Genomic DNA, 23,797 nt, shown 5'->3' on the forward strand with positions numbered 1-23,797 from the left:
ACTGCTACTAACTCAAATCACCTTCACCATGGACAATTTATTAGACTCTTTACCAATACATGACCAAGTGGCATTATCCAGAGTCAAAACAGAACCCTTGGGCATTTGAAGTAACTCCGGAGGAACATGTTTTCATTAATAAACTAATTATTATTTAGAGTCAAAATAAGCATACAAAACTCACGCACCAGTACCAATTCAACGAAGAATGACCTTCAACATGCAACTTCTGCCAAACTACATTGACTGTGGGCCGTATCTTTCACTGCCATAAATATTGATCAATTAGACAACAATACGATTTGAAACCGACCCTGAAGAACATAATGGATGCGTCTTCTACATAGAGCTTTCTAGAACACCTTCAACATACGAGACTTTATAACAAACTCTAAACTGTTTAACTACTTAGTTTCAGTTGCTAATAATATTATACTATCAGTGGTTAATGCAACTTTAAACAACGAATTACATAAAACAAGAACCACTCATATAGCAGTTACAGATTAGTACCATTTTATTAGAAATGCGTTGAATCTGCAGTTCATTCATATACTAGGCTTTAATAACTAGAGCATGAGGAACATTTTAATGCATAATCTTGTTCACTGGATCGTTAATAGAATAGTACCATCGGCTTGTTTTCCAACATAGTTAACTTTATATTTATCGAATAACATTCTACACTAAATACAAAAGTTAAGTTGTTGCGTAATCTATTAAGTAGAAATTCATATATAACATCACATGCACGAATATTCCTTGAGTGAATCTGCATATAATTCTACGGGTGACGTAGCTAATTTTGCACTAAATATATGTCTCTAATTATGGTTTACTTTTCATCCAACAATTATATCTGAACTTAAATTTTGAATCACTTGTGGGATTATCATCCAAACGTCTGCTTCGATTTAAACGAAACGAATCAAATACATAGAACAACTTTCGATTAACGACGACAATAAATTAAATAATCTTACACAGCAGTTAGAAGGGGAAAGTAATCATAATTGGCACGACGCCCCAAAATTCCATGCAATTGAGCAGATTATCCAGGAAAACCGATCACCTAATGAAACATCATCGTTTGCTTCAGAGGAAGAAGATAATTTGTGCGAGAGAAGAACGAGACGATCCCAAAACGGAGTACCATAAGTTGGATCCATCCGTATGGGGTTGAGGGGGGTCCGCTAATATAAGAATATTATGGACAGGGCAGCAATCATCGTATCGTGGATCAGCGTTCCGGAAACTGCGAACGTTCCGCAGCCAGACAGCCAGATATCTCGGAATGTTTTACACCTCATTAGGCAACAATGTGTTGTTGCCAGGGTGAATTATATCGGGCATGAGACGCCCGTCAAGACAAATGGCTCGAACCGGAGGTAATTGTGGGCTTTTATTAGCTCTGGTTTCTCCTGTTGGCTGCAAATCGCGCAACGCGCTGGGTCGCAGACGCGGAGGCAGCAACACCAACCCTTCCAGCTTCTCATCCGTTTTCCTTCTCTCTATATACGCCTGTCCTCGTTCGTCTTCGACTTCCTCTTCGTCTCTCTCTCTCTCTCTCTCTCTCTCTCTCTCTCTCTCTCTCTCTCGATAACAGCTACGCGTGTTACGCTCGCTGCCGCGTAATTACTCGCGTGGCAGTAATGTCGGAATGCGAATCTCGTCTCTGCCAGTCCTGTTGTGACATCTTAGACGCTCTACTTACTGTCGGGGACCTCCATCCGGTCTTTCGTACCGTTTCTGGTCCTATTTTGATATCTAAGCAATATGATCTACAGAGTGCCCCAGAACCCCTGTTACATCTGAAAAGGGGGTGATTCTGATGGTCGTTTATACTAACTTTTTCTTAGCGAAAATAATGGCAGCGGCTTGGTTAACGACTAGTACAATGCGTTCGTGCGCGATGTTACTTGTCTTTAGACTGATTCATTTTTTGTTCATTAATAATTCTTTAACAAAGTCGCTACCATTATTTTTTGTAAGGGGAAAGTTATTTCAAATCACGTCAAGAATTATCCTTTTCTGGATGTAACTAGAATTACCGTCACCCCGTATATTTGTAATCATGGCGTTCTGTTAATTTACTATTGAGAGATCGTGAATGTTAATTTTCGTTTTTCGATTATCATAATAATTAAAATAGAGCCTATTGTATGTATGGGAAGGTGTTCAAATTGATGACCTTGACGTCATATTCTAAGGTTACTGAAATCGAATGTGGTTCCCTAAAATCACATATTGACGAAGATCGTAACTTAGCGTCGTCTATAATTTTTCTGAGCAGAAAGCGTTTCGAAGCAATCCCCCTGGTGGTTCCAGAGCATTCATTTCCAGGGGAATAAACTTCCAACAAATTTCTTAGTCGCCGCAGACCCCGGGGTAAGCCGATGTTGGTGGATTCTATACAGGTTTTGGGTTATTTACGTGAAAGCGGCAAAGTGTAGCCGTCGACGTTGGTTAAAGTATGCCCGAACGGATCGGCAAGATTAATGTGGTCAGCGTGTTTCTTGAGATATTTCACATACTTGCAAGGTTAATTACTTACCCGCGAAAATTGTTGCGGTCAAGGCACTGCCTGTGACCGGCACCGAAATATTCGTCGACTTCGCGCTCTTCAATTATCTTGCTCGTCAAAGCTTTAGCCACTTCGGGCGGTCGAGATTCTAACCCGCAAAATATGCACGCGCAGAAAACCTCCCTATTCCGCTATCCATTTATTCCTGGCAATATTTACTTTATATCGAAGTTCTCTTTCTTCGTTGTAATTGTAGAAGATTACATTATTTCTAATTTTTGTTATAACCTGATTGAGATTACTAGCATAAGGTTAATAAATAAAATAACACATTTGTTAACAGTGAAAAGTAAATACGTGAAATATGAAATTCTGGTAGAAAGTAAGTACATGAAATACAAAATGAGGTAGAAATTAAAAATAAAAAGTAAATGGATAAAATACAAAATTGTAAAAACATTAGAAGATTGTAAGAATAGCAAGACTAAAGGAGTACACGTTTTCCTATCAATTGTTCTTTACGATGGTTATAGAAAATTTTTCTTTCACAATACAGCCCACGGTGAATGGAATTAGCGACGCGAAAATTGAGTAAAAATTGTGACTAAGTGTCGCCACGCTTTTCGTGCAAGTTCAAAAATAAGGGATCCCGCGGAATGAGAGTGCGCTATGGTTTAACGATCCAGCTGCCGTGGCGTTTACCATAAATACTGGCGATCGCCCGAAAGGAATAAAATCCTCTTTCATTCCTCATCCGTGGGAGCGAGTTCTCCCGGCTGAAATCGCAGTATTTTTTCAAGGGAGAGGAGTGGGGACGGGGGAGACATTCCGAAAGGTCGCATTTTCGCGAGAAGAGAGCCTGGTATCCACGCGTTATTACGCCTCTAGGAGGTACAACTCGCTCGAGGCATATGCGGGGCAAGCTTGTCCCCGTCCCTCTTTCGCTCGTAGTTTCGCCGTGGTTCATGTATTTATGCATTTCCACCGGGCCGTTGCTTCTTGACTAGACTCGACGCACACACGGCCAGCTACGGCATTGTGTGCCAGACGATTTACATGTATTGCTGCTCGATGATGTGCCGTAAAAGATGGCCGGTCGAGGGGCGAACGTGTAGTCGAGGAGATAGAGAATTGCTTTTAAATTAGCGACACGCAGTTTCTGTCGTTTTAATGTGATTTACCGGCGGCGATATGAATTATTACTTCCGGAGCACAGCCGATATCGATTTTCGGAACAGGATACATTGATAGCGCTTGCTTCAATTTGCCATTGATACATTATACGGATTTTTGTTGCTTATAAAGAAGATTCATTTCTAGATTCCACGACGTCGATTAATTTTTATATTTAAATTAATAATGTAAAAATTTCGTAGCCTCGCTAATTTCGAAAAAGGTTATAATTGTTATGTTTTATTCACTAGTCGCTCGCAACAAATTTGTTATATATTAACAAATTCGTCAACGTTTTTATTATATTTGAAATAAATAGCTTCACTAACAAGTATTCAATAACCATGCAGAAGATGATTAAATAGAATTAAATTTCCCTTTCGCGATTAATTGTTATACGGCGAATCGATAACTAGAGCGCTCAGTCTGCATTATCGTTGATTTAATCGAGGACTAGGCTACTACTATCGGGAAATTGTTATCCGAAATTCTCCGGGATAAATTGAAAGACGACGCTAATATTATACGCGCGCAAGTAATTTTCATCCGACGAGGTCTCTCTTTCGAGCGGGATGGATCCGTGGTTGCCTTTCATTATTCGGCCCGCCATATTTACTCATTGAATTCAATTCGGATTCACTTACGGTATGATTTACTCTGCGGAGGCGTACCTGAGGATGGTGATGGGAATTTATTGGAGACGGAGGTCGTCCCGAAAACGGGAAAGGAAGACGCAAATAGCTGCTAGGGGGGTGGTGAATAGAGGGGAGAGGTCGAGAGGCGAGGCCGGCGGAAGGGACAACGGACAACGAAGGGAGAGGAAAGTAAAGGGCGAGTCCTTTTCTCATATTCTGTATCCCATATGGTCCCTCGTAAAAGTTACAAGAGCATCTTTTCGAAATTCAGATTTACCGTACCCTTTTGCCCGTCTCGCGTGTTTGGTCCCGTCTGTGCTCCAATATTAAACATTCTGCGGTTGCAATATTCTACAGTTGTCTGCGAGAACTTTCAGTTAATTATAATACCTAGAATTGAAATTTTACAAGTGGCGATATTATTCCGCTGGTTATTCGGTAAACTTGTCGATTATGAAACTCGAATATCGCGTCAACACTTCTATATTGCGTATCAACTCGCACCTTTAAAGCAGAATGTTTTAAAAAAAAGATGGATCTCACATTAGACATCTTTAGCCTATTGTTTCAGTTCCCTTTCTCTTAAATTTTACTTTAAGGTATCATCAACATGTTAGAAAAGACACAAGAGTTATTTCAGCATTCATTTTTACCATCCTTAGACTGTAATATAAATCGATCTTCAAGTTCTGCAGACGAAACCGTCACGAACATTTGAATGGAAACTACAAGGACAGTATAATAATAGAATTAACAAAGTTATTTTGAAAGGTATCTTTTATAATGTTATCTGACAAAGCGAAATTCTTGGGGAGAATTTGGACAATAGATGTCTGTCTAGAGTTGTCCTATTGCTTTGAATATATAGCATAGAGCTTTATTAGCTTCGGTTGCTGAATTTTTATTCGACCCCTGCTCAAATACTATCCTTTAAATCAAGGTAACAATAAGCATGCCCATTGAGTGGACACGACTAATCGATTCAGGAATATTTATCGTACGTTCACCCCCTCCAGTCGTTGTAGAAATCTCCGAATTTGCTGACTCTAGACTTCCTACCAAATCGTCAGCATTCGACGATGGAAAATCTAGACAAGCGCTGCGAATTTTGTGATCTTCCATCTTGAAAGTAATCAATTATTTTTCATCGTTCCATATTTATTCGGAACATTAAAACGAGGATTATAAATGCAAAAAGAACGCAGCAATTTACGCGTAGACTGAAATCTGGTCGATCAACAGGGGGCTCGGAACGCCACAGGCCGAAGCGGTGCGAGAAGGTCGGTAAGGGGGCCTGGAAGAGAAGGGAAGGACACACCCCCGCGAACTCGAACATGAATTAAAGTTTTAATTTCTCTAAATCACTGTTCGCCCTCGAGCGCTTTCCACCAGACGGTCCGTTACTTATAGCCTTTGCCCTTTTTACCGCCTCCTTTTTTGCCATTCGCCTCGATCTTGCCACCGACCAACCCTCGCCAATCGGGAGAAATCGATATGCACTTATCCGATGACTCTTGAGACCCCTCTTTACTTTTTTTTTACCATGGGCATAACAGTCAGCCATCGTTCGCCCGATGAGATTTAAATATTTCAAGCCAAAATTATCTTTAGCACCGCCCGAGGACCATTTAGATTTATCCGATACACTGGAACCCATTTCGCAGGAGGAATTTCGAATTAACCACTCGACTCGATCGTTAAAATTAGGTCGCTATTACGCAAATGTCTACGTGTTTTGACGGATCTTCAACTGATTTAAAGGTGTATATATATGATTTAAATGTTGGTTTTAAGCCATTAATAACATTCTTGCCCCAATCTCTTAATAAAGTTATACGATTCTTATTGAGTTTAAACAATGATCATCTGCCGTCAAATGTTAGAACAATGCAGTGCGTTTGTTTATGCCTATAAGTGTCCATCATGTGTGATCTATTGAAACTGTACAAAGAAAAATGTTTGAAGTACCGAAACAAAAATTTGCTATCTATTTCAGAATATGATGAAGCCCGTAATGGGATTAATATGTTTTTCACAAAGATTCAAAATTTGCACATTGCAATAACTCACAAAAATATACGAAAATAAAGGCGTCCAATATCTTTTTTACATTTTTCTTCTTTGGTTCCAATTCCTTTTTGTGAAATGAAAGAAGCGTACCAGTGCTTGAAATGAAAATTGCTCGTTGACAAAATCATTCTTGTAGAAAACTACTTACAGGAATACACATGTGTATAAAGCCCCGAAGTATTTGTATAACAGAAGCTGTTCAAAATGTGCAGAATTAAGAATCGTTGAATTTTTCTTTTGTTTCGTCTTCTTGAGAAATAAAAGGTGGTTAACCGAGCTCGGTCAGAGATGAGAATTGTAGCGTGCAAACGTGCCAGGATCGACCTAAGGAAACGCCGATAACCAGATCAGAGTTTCGCGACCGATTCGCCCCTTTCTGCAGCGCGACAGCCCGAGACCGGGGGTTGTTCATTTAAAATCATGACGCCGAGCGTAGGGCGCAGTCACGGCGCGGCGGAGGCGTTAGTATTAACGTTAGGTGGCACCAGGCCGGGCCATCTACAAGAACTTCGTACACTCCCTTACCACCGGTGACATATTGTTTCCATTCTGCTCTCGGGCTAAAGCGCAATAAAAAACTGGCATAAATATCAGCCCTCCCCGCCTCTCGCGGCACCCGATGCCATCCGAGCGGTGGCCCGCGACACCGTGCTACTGTGTAGCAAGAACCAGCCACGACCCTAGATACCGGTGGTCTACAACTACGTGGAAACGTTCTTTCCCGCGCGAGAAACGCCGAGGACTAATTTGTCTGAGTGGCTTTTTCAACGCCGGTGTAGAACGGCCGACGCGGATTGCGAGTCGAACCCTGATCTTGCCCTCGGTCGCCAATTGTTCCGCTAAGTACATATTTGCATTCCTGATAGCGTTTGAACAAGCCGATTTTCGGTCGCCGTTAACCGGGATACAATGGTTTTATTTAACAATGTGAACACCGCTCTCGTTTCTGAGAGAGGAATTATTTGCTCAAAATTAACCCTTTGAGGAGGAGGATATCCGAAAGTACTAAGAATATATGCCTAAGGGAACTGGATCATGTACCGAAGGCTTAAATAATGGAAATAATTTATAGTATATCTCGACAATAAAGTTGCTTTGTTTTTCGAAAAAAAACTTTAGTTTTCTAAGCGTGTTAAAAATGCAGCCGATACATTATTTTGCCAATAAACACAGATTGTCTATGGGGATAAGATTTCGAAGCTACCAGAAAAATGTCATAAAATTCTTTTTCTTTTTACTTTAAACATTTAAAATGCGTCTTTGATTTCCTCGTGAAAGGGCGAAACAATTTTAAATAACCCAATACGTGTCCAAATTAAATAACTGTAACTTTTGGAATAGGGTATGTAGTCCTCAAAAGATTAAAATGAATTGTGCTAGTATTAAAAACCGAGACGACTGAAAGCGTATTCGGTATTGTATATCGCAACTTTGGAATTTCTGAGCTTGCTGGATTCGCAGACAAAGTGTTAATATGATGAGAATCACAGATTAATATTATCAAAATATGATAGCATCGATTTTTACTACGAACGAAGTGAACGATGCTCATCGAAATCGATCCTATTAAAAATTGCATATTCAAAGACAGTTTGTAGAATGATCTTCCACATATGCGAATTCAAGTATACAATATTTATTAGTCGTCCTCTGCCTTCAGTACTTTCAGTATAAAAGCTTAGTGTTTGCTCGACAGATTTTGTTTATTTTTCGACCGCAATAGAAAAACGATTTTCAGACTTTAAATTAGATTTTACTTACAGCGTGACAGGTTCCTCAGGGCTCGAGGGTGAAACTGAGAGCGACATGGTGGCGGTTAGACATCGTGACGTTCCTGGCGACCTAACTCGATCGTTCACCTAAAACAGAAACGAAATTCTAAGTATATAATACGAGCGTGAAGAGCAGTTTATCACATACTTCCTAGAATTGCGTTCAAAATTTGTTAGACTAAACTTCTAAAATTTTTGTTTAAAAAAAGCGATGCCTCTTTACACTTTTAGAGATTTAATAAGGTTTTATTTCTAATCGATGTATGAATCTTTTGAAATTGACGTGCAGTAACGGGAAATAGGTTTTGAGAGGCGATTTTTTTTTTTATAATATAAATACGAATGTGAAGGGCAGTTTATCGCATACTTCATAGAATTGCGTTCAAAATTTGTTAGACTAAACTTCTAAAATTTTTGTTTAAAGAAAGCGATGCCTCTTTACACTTTTAGGGATTTAATAAGGTTTTATTTCTAATCGATGTATGAATCTTTTGAAATTGACGTGCAGTAACGGGAAATAGGTTTTGAGAGGCGATTTTTTTTTTTATAATATAAATACGAATGTGAAGGGCAGTTTATCGCATACTTCCTAGAATTGCGTTCAAAATTTGTTAGACTAAACTTCTAAAATTCTTGTTTAAAAAAAGCGATGCATCTTTACACTTTTGGAGATTTAATAAGGTTTTATTTCTAATCGATGTATGAATCTTTTGAAATCGGCGAGCAGTGACGGGAGATAGGTTTTGATAATCGACGTTTCCGCTTGAAGATCTAGCGCGTTCAGCTTTAAGAGATTATGCACACGATCGAATTGGAAAAAAAACACAGAGAAGGCATTTCTCCGTGCAACTTCAGAATTCTTTGCACGATCCTTGCTGTCGTCGATGGGGAATTGAGCAACAGGTAGAGCAGATATGTCCTCGAGGCATCATGCTCGACAGAGCATACGCGTGATTTACCGTATAAGTGACTCATCGAAATCACCCTTTTTTTTCTCTTATCTCCGGCTTTCTGTTGAAAACCAAACCTGGAGGAAATAATTCTTTCACCTAAACGGTTCGAGGAAGGGGAAACGAGGATTTATATTCGGGGGTGGTATTCATGTGCTCTGATAAATTGTCAATCCAAGAGCTATAAAATTTGTAATACTCTGACATACCCTTGTATAATCCACTTTTATATTTCGGCTTTTTATGGATTTACATAGCATCTTTCTTTTGTAAAAGTAACCTGTATATTGTTCATGATCGAAGTTGAATATACTCAAATCATAAATATGATAGAAATAAATTATTAGTAGACTTTGTCTGCATTAATTCCAACATAGAGAAGTCAAGTTAATTTAATAAGTTTCAGCACATATTAAATAAATTATAAAGTTACTATAAAGTAACTTCACTCTAAATTATCTTGACAATAAATTCGATCATAAAAATAACACACCTTGCTTCTTACAATGAGGAAAACGTGGTTTACACCACTGGGTTCAAACTCATTCATGTAAAAAATTCCAGATTCTGATGATGCTACATGTATAGTGCTATTTATGATAAAATCTGCTACACATCAATTCAATGTAATGACAGCAAGATGAAAGCATCATAACATACAAATTTGTTATTCTGTTAACAAGTCTGCATCTGAATCCATAGAATAAATTAAATTTACTATTAAAAGATAAATAATTTTACATTAAAATAAGCAGATTATGTATGAATTGGAACGATCGCCAGAGTTATCGCAGTGATTTTCAGAATCAGAAATACTCGCGCGCTGTTTGAATCACCGTGAGAGGACAAATTCAGTTGGAATTGAGCGGCCCTCGCTCAAAGAAATATTGCAGCCATATTTTTCTGCGGTGAACGATGACTGAAGCTCTCCCGCGATTTCCAAGGGATTAATAATGCCAGCGGACCGTTCTACAACAATCGTAGAGCGAAACAAATGCAGCCCGGGGCAAGTGGACCAGACTCGCGCCGACATCAATCTGAACGAGCGAGTCGCACCCCTAACGAGCCACCGAGTCATATAAATTTTATTGCCATTTCATAAATCCCGTCGACTGCCGCGAGTTACCGTTACGCGGCTCTCTCCGAGAGATTATCAGGAACGTATAAAGTTGCGGATCGTTGAGCGGTTATGGCTCGATTTTGTCTCTGGCGACGCACGCTTAGAATGTCGGGGGTGGCCGCGAAAAATATCGCGGAAATCTTTATATAATGTTGTCGCCTGGCGTTTAGGAACAATCCGGACACATATCTGTGAATTTATTTACTAGCAAACTACATCTTAATGCTATCGTTATTGCTCTACCATTAGATTCAGTCGGGAATCTGTGAATCAACTTAACCCTTGCAGTACGACTTTTTTGACAGTTGCGTTGATTAACACTTTTTCACCTTCAATAATTTCCCTGATGGAACGAGATTTATATGTGTTCACTTCCTTTCATTCCTAAACTTTGATAACATAAGAATGAATTTTTATATGTGACAAAATATTTTCAAAATACTTACAAAGTATTTTCTTATATGACAAAAGTGTTCAAAATTGAATGTTTATTAGTTCAATTCTGTTTCTTGATTTCGAATTCTTTCAGACAGTTGGAAAAATATTTTCAACAGACATGAAACATGCATTTCTATCCAGGGGATGCAAATACAAGCATAAAATAAGAGGCAAGCAGAACCGCGGCGGCATGTAGATGCCAGGATCACGTTTATAATAAATAAGACAGGAGCCTGTACGAGAAAGATGGAGATGAAGCACAGTTAATTCAGTTTTATACGACAACACTTCCGATCCGCGGTAAGCCGGCGACAGTCCCGAGCTCCTTCCCTCGCATTCTCTTCATCTTAACGCAAAGACGAACCAAAACCTGATTTACATTTCTTTCTCTCCTCGCTATAAAAATTCTGCGACGATAACTTCCTTTGTTCCACCCTCTATGGTCGTAGGGGCGAGCAACCCCTGCGGCTTGGAAGCCACGGGGAGTCTCCATAACCCCGACTAGTTTTCGGTTTACATTACATTCTTTTCCTTAATTAAAGGCATTGCGCACTCCGGTTCGCCGGTCGACAGTCCTTTATCCTACTCGCGGAAGCATTCGGCTTACTTTATCATTGAAGTTACAAACTACGATTGCAAATATATGTTCGTTCGTATTCGGTGCCACCGTGTAAAATAAAGGGACAGGCGAGTCTAACAACTAAACATCTTTTCTGGTTTTATGTGCGGCATGTGAATAAAAGCGCGAATTACTAGGATTAACAAATTCTATTTTCTGTATTTATATATATTATTATGTTTATATATACTATGTCTAATTATTTATAGCAACAATGATATTACAAATAACCGTGTAATTCGGTGATTGAACTAAAATTAAGTGGACACAGGAGATTCGGAAGTACGAAGCGGATTAATGTCACAGAACCGGCTAAACGAGATTCAAAATTGTTGAAATTACTAAAACTAACAATACCGAAAATTTGTTGTCGTCTGTAAGCGCGAGGAATAATCGCATTCAAGAAGCAACAGCCGATTGAAGATCGGTGATCGTTCATTCAGCATCTGAAATCACGTTTGTCGTGTCGGAACACGATAGCGGTAGGTAAAGTGGGATAGAAGGAAAGAGGGAGGGGGAAGGGGGGAGCGAGAGGCTAGATAGGATCGAAATGTAATTAAGAGAGCAAATAATCCGAGCCGAACAAACTCCATGAAATGGATCAAAGAACTGTGAAGCGAGAGAGGGAACGAGATGCTTTGGGGGAATGGGAGAAAGAGAAGGGGGTACGTGTACCGATAGAGGCGCGTCGTTGAAAGGTAGCAGGACGAACTACGACCGACTGATTCTCCCTGTCGTCGTCCTGTCTAGCCCGAAGGAGTAGGGCAACGACGGGGAGGGGCCTCGGCAAAGACCCTCGATAAATATTTCCGTCAAGTGACCGGGGTTGGAATTCAAAGAGAGCCGAAAGGTGGAATCGAGAGCAAAACGAGTCCATCCTCTCTTCAACGGCGGTTCAAGGGATGGCCGACGAGGACGGGGGTGGTGAGACGGGAGGGGGGGGGGGCAGAGGAAGGGGGAGGGCCGGGGTCTACGGGGGAGGCAGGCAGCCAGTATATTTGCGTTACGTTACGTAGTTGCGCGTTTAATCAGCCGTATACCCGGAAAGGGCGCGTGTGAGAGGGAAGAAGGAAAAGGGGGAAGGGGACTAAGAGGAACCGCCTCGACTTCCGGATACTAAAGAAGGACAGGGACTAAACAGCGTCCCACCTTTTGTGAACGCAAAGAGACCAGATTCTGTTTACCGGGGCGGACTGTCCTCTGCGATCTCGTACGACTACCTTTACAGAATGTCGCTTGCTCAGCTCGTTTTTCTTTATTCTCCTTTTTTTCGGGATGATGCTTGGCAGATCACAATGCGGTCCGTTTTCGGATTTTTTTCCCTGAGTGGCTGCAAGTTTCTTTTTATTTTCAGGAACTTCGAACGTAATTTCGACTTGCAGATGGTCATTCGAGGCGTTGATCACTTAATCAGTTAATATAACCTGTTTTTGGCGAATATACTTTCCACAATACAAAACGTTGCTATTTCTTTACGATGAGTTTAACTAATATAGTCGATTATTGCGAGGTGACCAGTTGCTGTGCCTTTGGTTTATTTTCGGTCATAAGTAAACATGTGCGGATAAGGTATTAACACCTTTTCCAAAATTTAAGTCTTTTTAATATCCCTATTTGTTTGAACGAATCCACCTTTGTAATTGTTAGTTTTGATAATATTAATTTTGAAAGATTTTCTTAAACTTAACTAATTCTCCTCGCTGTGCGTGTGATTGAAGCTCGATTATGATCCACACAAAAAATGTGTTAACTTCATATATATTGCATTTTTTAAATTCTTCTCTTTGCTTACTTTTAATAAAACAGTTTATTTCCCATTATCCGATGAATATGATGTTCAGAAGGATATATGTATACTTTGATAAGTTTGATTGAGTTATATTTTATAGAAATGTCGTATTTAGACAAAATGTGAAGAAAATAAAAAAATGTACAGTAATGACATGTATAATTGCAGTAACTTATAAACTTTCCAAAGTGATTGCAACAACTAGCCGGTTAAAGTATTTTAGTATTGATTTTCCTTTTCAGATTCAACCACGTTTCTGAAACAGATTATACGTACTCTTTTCTTGCGATTTTGCGCCAGCAAGCAGGAATGGGGAAAGGGCATGGGGAAACAGAAGAGTTGGCGCCTACGAGACGTCGATGGCGTGACAGATTGCCTCCAGTATTTTCCACCACATATATCATCGGTATCCGCCAACCCTTAGTTCTAGTTCAATGCTCACCACCGTCGTCTGCCTTAATTGGCATCACCTATACCAATCTACCTGTGCCGTGGCTCAGAAAATTTCCTACCGCAGTTAATTACGACAGATTATATTTCCTATTAATATTATAACCTTAATAAATTGTAAAACCTTATCAAATACTCTTATAATATGCAAGCATTGTCGAATAGGGATAGTATTCACAATATTTTATTTAGCATTGTGCATAATACCGAAACTGTGTTCTGAAGCCAGACATACATGTAAATGTGACACGATTTACTATAATAACATTTTAAAGCTGATACTATCACCGTTGGTTTAATTATTGGTTCCAGATTTTTTCTTCACGATTATTAAAATTATGAAGATTCTATGTTTGAGTTATTTACTTCTTATTCAGCGATCACTGAAGTAATAGTTATTCGTATCAATCTTGTGGAAGAAAACATGACAACAACTCTTAGTTCCCAACAGGTTCGGTGCTGTCTAATATCATTGACTTCGCAAACGTTATTTAATAAGAAAATCGACTACCGCGAAAGTCAGTTTCCCTAAGCTTCATTTATCGTACGATTGTTACTCTGGTAGGACCTCCTGCACCCGATAGCCGGAGTCATTAATTATCTCCACGCCTACGAGATTGGATTTCGAATTAAACTAAGGAAGCGAGTAATGCGGCCCAGGGATAATATATCGATAACAAACCGAAGGGTCGGTGACAAACTGCAAACCGCACTTTCATCGTCAGGGATACGATTAGGGAAAAATTCGTCCTGTTTTAATGGCCAGTGAAAATTAAATACCGCGGTGTCCACCCCTTAGGTCCGGCCACCTAATAATTCATACGAGGAATGTAAAAAGGGCGAGCCCTTTCTCGCCGCGGAGAAACGCCGAGGACGAGAACGAGAAAGCCGAAAGGGGGCAGAAAAATACGAGCGCGTGTTTATCTTGAGATTTGTAGCCGCCCTGTTCCCGATATTTATTGGCCTTCCAGGGAGACGCCGCCGCGCGGCCTGACGGACCGTTAAATTTTATTATGTTTTTTCCAACGTTGCGAAATAACGCGTTGCTGGATACGGCCGAGAACCGAACTCGTACAGATAAATCCTGATCGTTCGCGGATCATCGTTTCCTCCAGGAAACAGACATCGCGACACATTTGTCTCGGTAGCTTTAACGTCTGCCCTGCGAGATGCACGCTAACTGCTTTCGAAATCCACTTGACACAGTTTTCGTTCCATAACTGTAGAGCTTATGCTAATTTATTGTACGGTAATACAGTTTTTGGAGCCGACCGCAATTGCAGATGACACTTATCTGTCTGAGGGAAGTTCTAGCTTAAAATTTTGATATTTTCGTGTGCGCTGAGTTTAAGTTTCTAGTAATGCGATGGAATATTCATCGTTACTTCCACTGACACAGTAATAATTTATCACCTAAATTGCTTCAATTATATAGTGGTGTACACAAGTGGAGCAACGTACATTTTCATCACAATTATTGCGTCGACTCTATAAATTTATTTAAAAATTGTAAAGAAGTTGATTGAAAAAGTAACGAATGAACTACAATATATTTAATGGATTTATAAAACTTCTCAAAGCTAAAACAGAATTTTCGCATGAGCATTAATTTTTCTGTAAGAATAATTTATTTCTGTACCAAATTTTACAAATTTGTGGGAGAAAATAATAGTGGAAAAATTAAGGAACGATGCTTTATGGCGCGATCAGAGGATCGCGCGTTAAGAAGAGTGGAATGAAGATTTATGGAATCAGTGAGCATCAACGATAACCCGCGTCTTACCCCAACGAATTCATAAAGAAGGATCTCGAGGACGCGAGGGTACACCAACAGCCCAACTGCCTACCCGGGTCATATTTAGGATTAAGGAGGCGGCGGTTGCAGCCTCTTCAGGGTCTGCGATAGTTGCGAGGCACAGTGGAGACTTAGACCTCGTTAAATCGGGCGGCCCATTATCTTAACAAATCTAATCTCGCGGTGGGTGTTTATAAATGTCTTGTTTTCCAGCGGAACGACGCTGCGAGGCGTTCAGGGAGAGGAACGCTGCGTTTCTAACCGCATTTCGGTTCGTTCATTAATGGAAGGGATGGGCGAGAAATGAGGAATATATTCGTAAACGCAATTTACTGCTGCCTGGGGACAGCTTCAGTTATTACTATCGGCGAAGCTCCGCATTTTTCGACACTAAATCGATATGAATAACGACTGCGGATGCTTATGCAGATCATCATTTTTATTGGTATGCTACTCTCAAGAAATTGAAGTTGAATTTTATTCCAATAAAAGACGAGCTGCAATAAATTCTGTTGAACTGTGCTATTTATTGTTCTTCGGAAGCTTTACCTACGTATTAACCCATTGCACCTCGGGACATTGCAATTATAAATCAGAAATAATTTTCACAAATAAGAATACACGGTTATCAAGTATAAACGGTTAACAAATTCCTGTTCTTCATTGTGTGCGAATAAAATCTTTAAAATGTATTAACAGGTTTCTCGGTCGAACGAAATATTTTTCTAAATATTTTTCACAGGTACGACACTTGTGTGATGATTGCTACATGAATGGAACGATATATTTTAAAAATCGCATCGCGGCTAATTCCGGCAGTTTCTTGTTCGCCGATTAGCAGTCTGTCCAGGAATTTAACAAAATTCTGGTCGCGAGCATGCTGAGAGCGGCGGAGACCGTGTACGGAGGCGAATACTGATAAACGTAGCGGGGAGCTACCGGCAAACACAACTACGGCATCCGGGAAAGGGGTGGATTCTTGTTATTATAGGACGGAGAGTACAGCTAGCCGCAAAACTGGCGGCCCTAATCCCTTAAGAACAATAATAAGAATCCTTTCTCTGTTGCTCCTAGATCCAGCGTTAAAATTGCCGAGGTGTATGGAGGACAAAGGCGGGGAGAGAACGTTCCGACTTAATTCAAGGCCTCGTAGGAGGTTGCTCCGTAATCTCCTATTCGACTCCCCTTCAGATCCTCCGAGACCACCGGCTAAACCTCCGTTCACGCTTTCTTTTAACCCCTTCTTACCGCTGTATCTTACAACGCTTTTCATATTTTAACCGACGTTGGGGATTACCTAACGACGGACGATTCCGCCGGTAAACGAGTGCGATTGCTCTAAACACCGTCCTTGTAATACTAATAACCGCGGATTTCTCGAATAAAAACCACCGTTTCTCAAGACACCGCTGAAATTAGTAAAACGTACCTGGCTCTGATATTCACGCGAGAACATGTTACAGTTTATAATATCCACACTGACTGATAGTAATTACCATAGATTGATTTATAAAAATGGAAGGATTGGATTTATTTATTTTTCTCGTTATTTTTACTGTAATATACGCTTGGCTAAAAAAATTCTTGAATCATTTTTCATGAAAAAGTTTTTATAATTTCAGCAACTTTAAAGTAAGAAATGAGAAACTGATCATTTTTATTGGCTCGGTAAGTTTGCTGTTACAAAAGCAGTAAGTGACATTTTGTTCGACATAGAAAAATCAAATTTTTGTTAGATTGCAAATTTATATGAAAAATTAAAATTTTAAAGAGGAAATCATATCTTTCACCAAAATTTAATCAGGAACATGTACCGATTCTTCTTTTAACGTGCACAAAATACGTAATGTACTGACAGTAGAGGATAATTCCGATGTACGAAAAAGCTTCTATATAGTTTAAAGATTTCCCTTGTGGAAAAAGGGTGTTATAGAATATTTCCAACCTTGCGGATTCAATCAATATTAACAATGAAAAAGGACTTAATCAAGCTTCCTGAGGGAAGGCGTCCGGGACGAGAACTCTTTTGCTTTAAATTTTCATTCGACTCTCGTACCAGCAGTCTGCGTCAGGGACTTGTTTCATCCTTGGAGCCCGGGCTGAGACTCTCTTCTGCGTCCTCGTCCTAGGCGTAATTTGCACACAAAGTACTGAAGACGTGTACTGCGCTGGTACCACGGTGGCAGATCTGTATGTGTGTGTGCAGGACACAGACGCGTTCACATACGTTATGTATGGTCTGTATTCGAAAACATTATGCTAACGTGCCTCTCTTCTATCCGGTGCGTTCATCTAAATAGTTATTGCTTGACTATGAACGATATCGTATTTCCATGTTAACGTGGTAATTAAAGAACAACTTCGTCCCAGTTCGGTGTCTCAACGCAAACGCACTCTGGAGCATCTTTACCTTTTATTTCGTCGCTTTTTGACTCTCTATTCTATTCCCATTTCTTCAAGAATTTTGTAGAACTTCTGTAACCTGTTATTGCTCTACTGTTCAGATATTATTGAAAATGCTCTTCTAGAAAGTGTCTTACTATAAATTACTTCCTACGAATAAAAGTATATTTAGAAAATTTAAATAATATTTTGAAACGAAATTCGATATCTCGATGAAGATGTAAAGGTACTCCCATAATCACTGGTACAATATAGTGAAGAAAATTTGGCGAATCTTTTCAATTTCAGAAGAAGAATTATTCGATTAGAGTTTAAACTGCGCGGTCGTCGAATAGTTTCAATCTAAAAATGATCTTCCAATTTGAAGACAGTAACGCTAATAGGGAATTAGGTGTGCCCCGTATATACATAGCTAACGAGAGCTCGATCAGCCTTCACGGGCGAGGAAGAAAGTCCTTTCTATCAGATAATAAAAAACCTGTCACGTAGCGGCGGGTCCGCCGAGGACCACAGTCTGAAACCAGGAGGGTAGTCGTGAAGAAGGAAAAGAATACTAATTCATTATTCAATCTGGGTCGAGTGATTAGCATGCGCCGGTACCCGGCATCTTCGTCCTCGACTCCTAAATAATGTAAGACGTACACCACCGCAAGAACGTGGTGGTACAGGCATCGTCTCGAATCCCTGCCACCCTTACAATTTTGCACTGCTTCAACGTTCGCATTTAAATAATTATGCGCGACGTTCCGGCAACGTGCATACGGAAAAATATCTGCGGAGGAGCAGAAATTAGCACTAAAAACATCCTTCCCCCCACGGAGAAATGCGTAAATTATTTTTAATCTACGTAAATCTACGATACATTCGAACTTTCTTTTTAATACTACAAAAATTAATTACACCTTCGTTCAACTGTACAGTTACTTGAATTTGCACGACTAAATGACTCCGACGTCTCAAGAAGAGAAAAGATTGCGGGCCAATTGCGACGGTATCAAAAAATACCGTGAGACCGCGAGCCGAGGAATTCTATTTTCATAAATTCCGGCGCAGAAAGTTTGCACTATTACGCGGAACCCGCGGCGAACGGAAAGTCCGTGGAAGCGGAATCGTGCGGGTTGTCGGCGAACATTAAATCAACCTTCGTCAACGGGAGAGAGAAAAATCTCGGGAAGCTGAATTCCATGGGGCGAGGCGACGGCTGCGCGACCAGAGATAAAGCATTTTTAATACAATTAAGTGAGAATCTCGACGGTATCCGTTCTTCTTTCCTCGTCGGTGCCCGGAGCGTCACCGGGGGTCCCGGTGGTCTCGGTTCGAGATCTGGATGTAAGAAGGGTTGTACTCAGCTTGCCTCCGGGGCATGTTAATGCACTCCAAGATCTTAGCACTTACACTCCAACACGCCCGTCCTCCTCGTCGTCCTCGTCGTCCTCGTCGTCGTTCCTCCCGCCTGCTTTTCCATCCCCGACCATTTTCTCTTTCTCTTAAACTAGCCCCGACCAAGACTCCGCCGCCTCCAGAGGGCTTTCACGGACGACGCCTTAAATCCGGATCTCTGCCTTCTTCTCCCCTACCTCCGCGGCGCCCGCCCCCCCTCCTCCCCACCCACACCCACGCAACCCTCCCACGATTCTTATTCAGCCACCTTCTCAGCCGCTTGCGAATCCGACGTTGTTGCCGCGATTTTCTTCGCCGGAACGCCCAGGAATCAGGTTTTCGAAATGTACGGCTTCAGCCCCGATGCACACGCGAGTTCCCAGATGCTCCTACGGATTCTTCGGGGCTGAATCGGTGCTACGGATTCTGACCAGCCTGATCGACGCGAGATCAAGACCGAAAGTTTTCTGCTTTCAAGCTATCTGCAGGGATAGCTTGCATATTAATGCTGGGTTGCAGGGATGGAGACTTGTTGGAAGAAAAGGAGACTGTTTAAAGTGAAATGATTCCTAGTCGTCGAGAAACTGATCTGTAAGTCAATTTACATTATTTATGTTTGGTTTTATAAGAAGATATAAGATGATATCTTACAAATCGATGATAATACTATAGACGTAGATGGAAGCATATTAACCAATTGCTGTTCCTTTGCTTTGTTTTCAGGCATAATTTAAATTTTTTATTCTTTTCTTTTCTTTATTTTTATAAATGAAAAGATTTCATATGTAATAACCAGTCCTACTAACGTATTGTAAGAAATATTTTGATGTTGCCATTCTTGCGGACGGCTCTGAAAGAATTTATGCTGAAGAACCTGTTCCCGAATCTGTAAGGCTATTCAATGAAGTGTTATTTAACATTGTTATTTTCATATAGAGCGTGTGTAGTCTATCTAGAAAAATTGAAAGTGACGACCCGCGCGACATACGATTTTTCATAGTCACATTCGCTTTGCAGCGTCGGTCTTAGCCTCGCTAGATTCGGCAACGCTAATCAATCCGAAAATCCGATTACACGAACATGAAAATCGATGACGCATACTTGACACTGGGAAGAGCCATCAATCCTAGTGAATCAAAATTCCATCGCGCGTCTACCCCGTTGGAATCGTTCCAATTACCTCTAACGAACACGCGACGCGGCTTTGCGGCGATCGTTTCCCGCGCCGATACACCGTAAAGCGATTCGCGGAAAATCGACGCGCCACGGCCAAATAAATCGGCAGTTTTTCCTCGTGGCGGGGCTGTAGTTGGCCAGCGGACGGGGAAAGAGAAGGGGCAAAAAGAAAAAAAAAAGACGAAGCAGAAAGCGAGGCGAAGAGGAACGGTTAATGCCGCTCGCAGAAAGAAATCTTAATTAACGAAGCCATTGTTTCGCCGGTGGAAACTCGACGAGAGGCGACAGCCACGAGGATCGAGCGTGGCTTACCGGCCGCGCGGGGGTGGGCTCGGGGTCGTTTCGTCCATGGCGAGGGGTGGAAAGGAAAAAAGGGCCGGTTTTTTTCAAGGACGATGGGCACACCGGCCACACCGACCACCGGCGTTGCCGCGGCGCAAGGGCACACAAAGCCCTTGACGGATGGGTAGCCACTAGCCTGTGCCGCAACCCTCACGGTTACGAGTGACCACCTGTTGAAGGTCCTGCACGCACCTGTCTACGCACACACGGGCTCATCCGACGCGCTCCCCCGCGTCGGCCTCGGTCACCACGGATGATATTTCCATCCGTGATGACCGAAGAAACGGCCCGGAATAACGCGTGTCGCGCGCGCGTTCTGTCCGGCAAGTGTCAACTCGCTCGGAACGGGGCCAGGTTAACTGTTAGCGTCGTCCAGAAAAGTGGACGACTGTGAGAATTCGTACTTCGTACGGAATGAAGTCGGGACGTGCAACTGGTTGCATATGACGACGAATGTAAGGCTGATTCTTGACCGAACAATAGCCTTTCTTGTTTCGTGTTACTTTCTAGACATCGTACATCGAGTTGTACAGTTTGTTAATTAATTCTGTTTAGAACTCCAACAGGTGAAAACGATAGGTTTCTGATTTTCCCTTTTAGTGTTACTGGAGATATCAAAATCTTTTTATGCGAAACTGCTTTTCGAAATCGTATGAAATTTTAATAAATGAAATCATGTCATTGTTAGATTACAGTGTACACTATGACCAGATAGTTTTAATGTGAAATAATCTTTAATCTACAGTACTTATGTATAGTTAGCTCGAAACTAGAATTAAGCAGCAACTTCCAAGCAATGTTTCATCATGATAAAAATAATTCGTTAATGATACATAGATTACATTTGATTTCTAAATGTAATTTAAATACGACTGGTATTGCATTAATTATTCCCACTTCCATAGATTTTGTTAGAAAAATTGATTCAATTACTCGCTTGATCATGTAAAGCAAAAATGGATTATTTGCAACTCGTTTTTAAAATCGCCGATTGTCAACAACTATAATAATTGTATCTCCTCTTCCAAAATTGTCCATTTTTGTTTACAAGTTAAGGGTTAATTAGAGAGAATTTAATGTAACGTTTTCCATATAATACAACCGTGAATCTACAAGTAATGATAGGATTCCTGGAAGAAACGTATCAGGATGTACACGAAAGTTTACTGCCTTTTATTTAAGCAATCAAAGAATAACGTAGCATCGCGCTTAAATTCTTCTAATGTGCTTTCTATTTTCTGCTTTTTCCATTGGCTTGTTTCAAAACAAATTTAAACAATAGCGCAGACTGCGGACGGTGGGACAACCGTGTCTTTTCTATCTTACGGTCGTGGTTGGTCAGCAAAGACCAAAAATGGAGGATCATTTGTGGCAATAGCTTCGGCAGCATTCGGGAATCGGCGAAGCGAGTCCAGAAAACGATCGGTCCACTCTTCGATCGTGGTGGAAAAGTGGTCTGTCGTTTTTACCGGTCGAGCGCTCGTCAATCTGCAGATCGAGGGCGGTTTTGTTTTATTCCCTGTCCCATTTCCCATCCCTGCGTCAGTCCTCGGTGAGTGAACCACAACCGGAGGACGACGGCAACGCTTTATTTCCACCCCCGTCGCGATCATTCCATTTGTTTCGCAGTCGGCATTGCATGGCTCGCGGCGACGAGCTTTCTCTCTTACCTTCTCTGTTTACCCACCCTCTTCGTCTCTCTCTCTCTCTCTCTCCCCTTCTCTCTCTCTCTCTCTTTACGCTGGACGCCAATCCCATACACCCCATGGCAGATTCGACCGGTGGACGAATCGTCCCAGCGTTATCTCGACGTATCCACAGGTATACGCTTAATACGTCCCGCCGACGTATTTATTCACCGAAACACTCTTCCACTTTGATGAATGACGTGTCCGTTCGACCGCTCCCAGCGTATTTGCGTACCCACTCGCCTGCGACCGTTGAACTCGCGTGGTGAACCAGAAGTGCTGGATTCATGGGCCGTAGAACGTTTAAGGGGATCTTGAAATTTACCTGAGAATTTTCCTCGAGTACGATTCAACGAAAGCAATAATGTTTTAATCGAAGGTCAAACATTTATACATTAATTTCGGAGCTTCTTAAAAGCATATATTGTTAATAGGAAATGTCTGCCTATATCTTGTTCAATGTTTAAAATATCTGAGAACATTTTTAATGACTTATGTAGCTATGGAGTTTACGTATCCGTGACGAAAAAAGACAGTACCATTTAAAACAATACATAAATCGAAATAATTTAAGAACGCCAATATGTATATTATCTTTAATTTATTCGGTTTTTTGTTATCTTTAGTTATCTTTAATCATTTTATCATTATTAATTCATTAGTACACCATCTTTAAGTAATTATAGAAAGAAAGAGACTGCGTCATGTTTGCTGCTTCCTGCAATTGATGCAGATAATTCTTGTTCGGTTTCGCAGTCTTTACAAATTCTTTTAGTTTTAATAGCAATATATGTTTTCCATTCATCATTTATGGTACAATTGATTATGATGTGTACCACCGATGGTACATGCTAGCATGTTTATTTAATGGGCTAAGAAATAGTTTATAACAAATCTAGAAGTAAAGAATTAATTTCCTCTACAAGAATGGATCGTAATGAATTTGTTTTATTATTATATACGATTAGTAATAATTACAGGTAATATAGTAAGTTTTAGTAGAATAATGAATGACTAGAGTGAAGAGTCAAATAAAAATAGCTCGGTATAGAACGTGTTAATTTAATCAGATGATTAAGGGAAGAACGAAGTTGCTACTTAATTGCTGTTCCTTGACATAACCTTGACAATTATTATTTTGCGTAAAAATTCCCAATCTATCGAATACTTCCTACCATGGATTAAATATGCGAGATAAAGGAGCAACGATGGTAAAGATAAAACGTTTAACACCAACTAGCTTCGATATGTATCGCCGAGAGCGATGCTGATTAGTAATCCAAGATCGTCTTAGCCATTACGCATTTAGACTCCGAGATAACCTTCGAGATGCTATTTCCAACCCTCCGTTCACGTTTCATCTTCTCTTTGGCAATCCTTCGTCATCGGTCGGAACCACCTTGTCGTCGCGTAAGACCGAATATTACGGTCCTCGAGGACATAGGCACGTCTTCAAATTATCTTCGCCCCTGT

General features: G+C 40.7%; 1 protein-coding gene across 5 annotated transcripts in view; it reads right to left on the reverse strand.

Moving 5' to 3' along the window:
• The window catches only part of LOC144476010 (uncharacterized), a 396,477-nt gene that overhangs the window by 42,888 nt on the left and 329,792 nt on the right, over positions 1–23,797 (reverse strand). For all 5 annotated transcript variants that reach the window (XM_078192512.1, XM_078192510.1, XM_078192511.1 and 2 more), the window contains one exon: positions 8,164–8,261. In XM_078192512.1, coding sequence (XP_078048638.1) covers positions 8,164–8,261 — 98 coding nt within the window. The remainder of the gene's footprint in view (positions 1–8,163; positions 8,262–23,797) is intronic.

Source organism: Augochlora pura, chromosome 10 (genome assembly GCF_028453695.1).
Source record: "Augochlora pura isolate Apur16 chromosome 10, APUR_v2.2.1, whole genome shotgun sequence".
In the NCBI taxonomy this organism is placed as follows: domain Eukaryota; kingdom Metazoa; phylum Arthropoda; class Insecta; order Hymenoptera; family Halictidae; genus Augochlora; species Augochlora pura.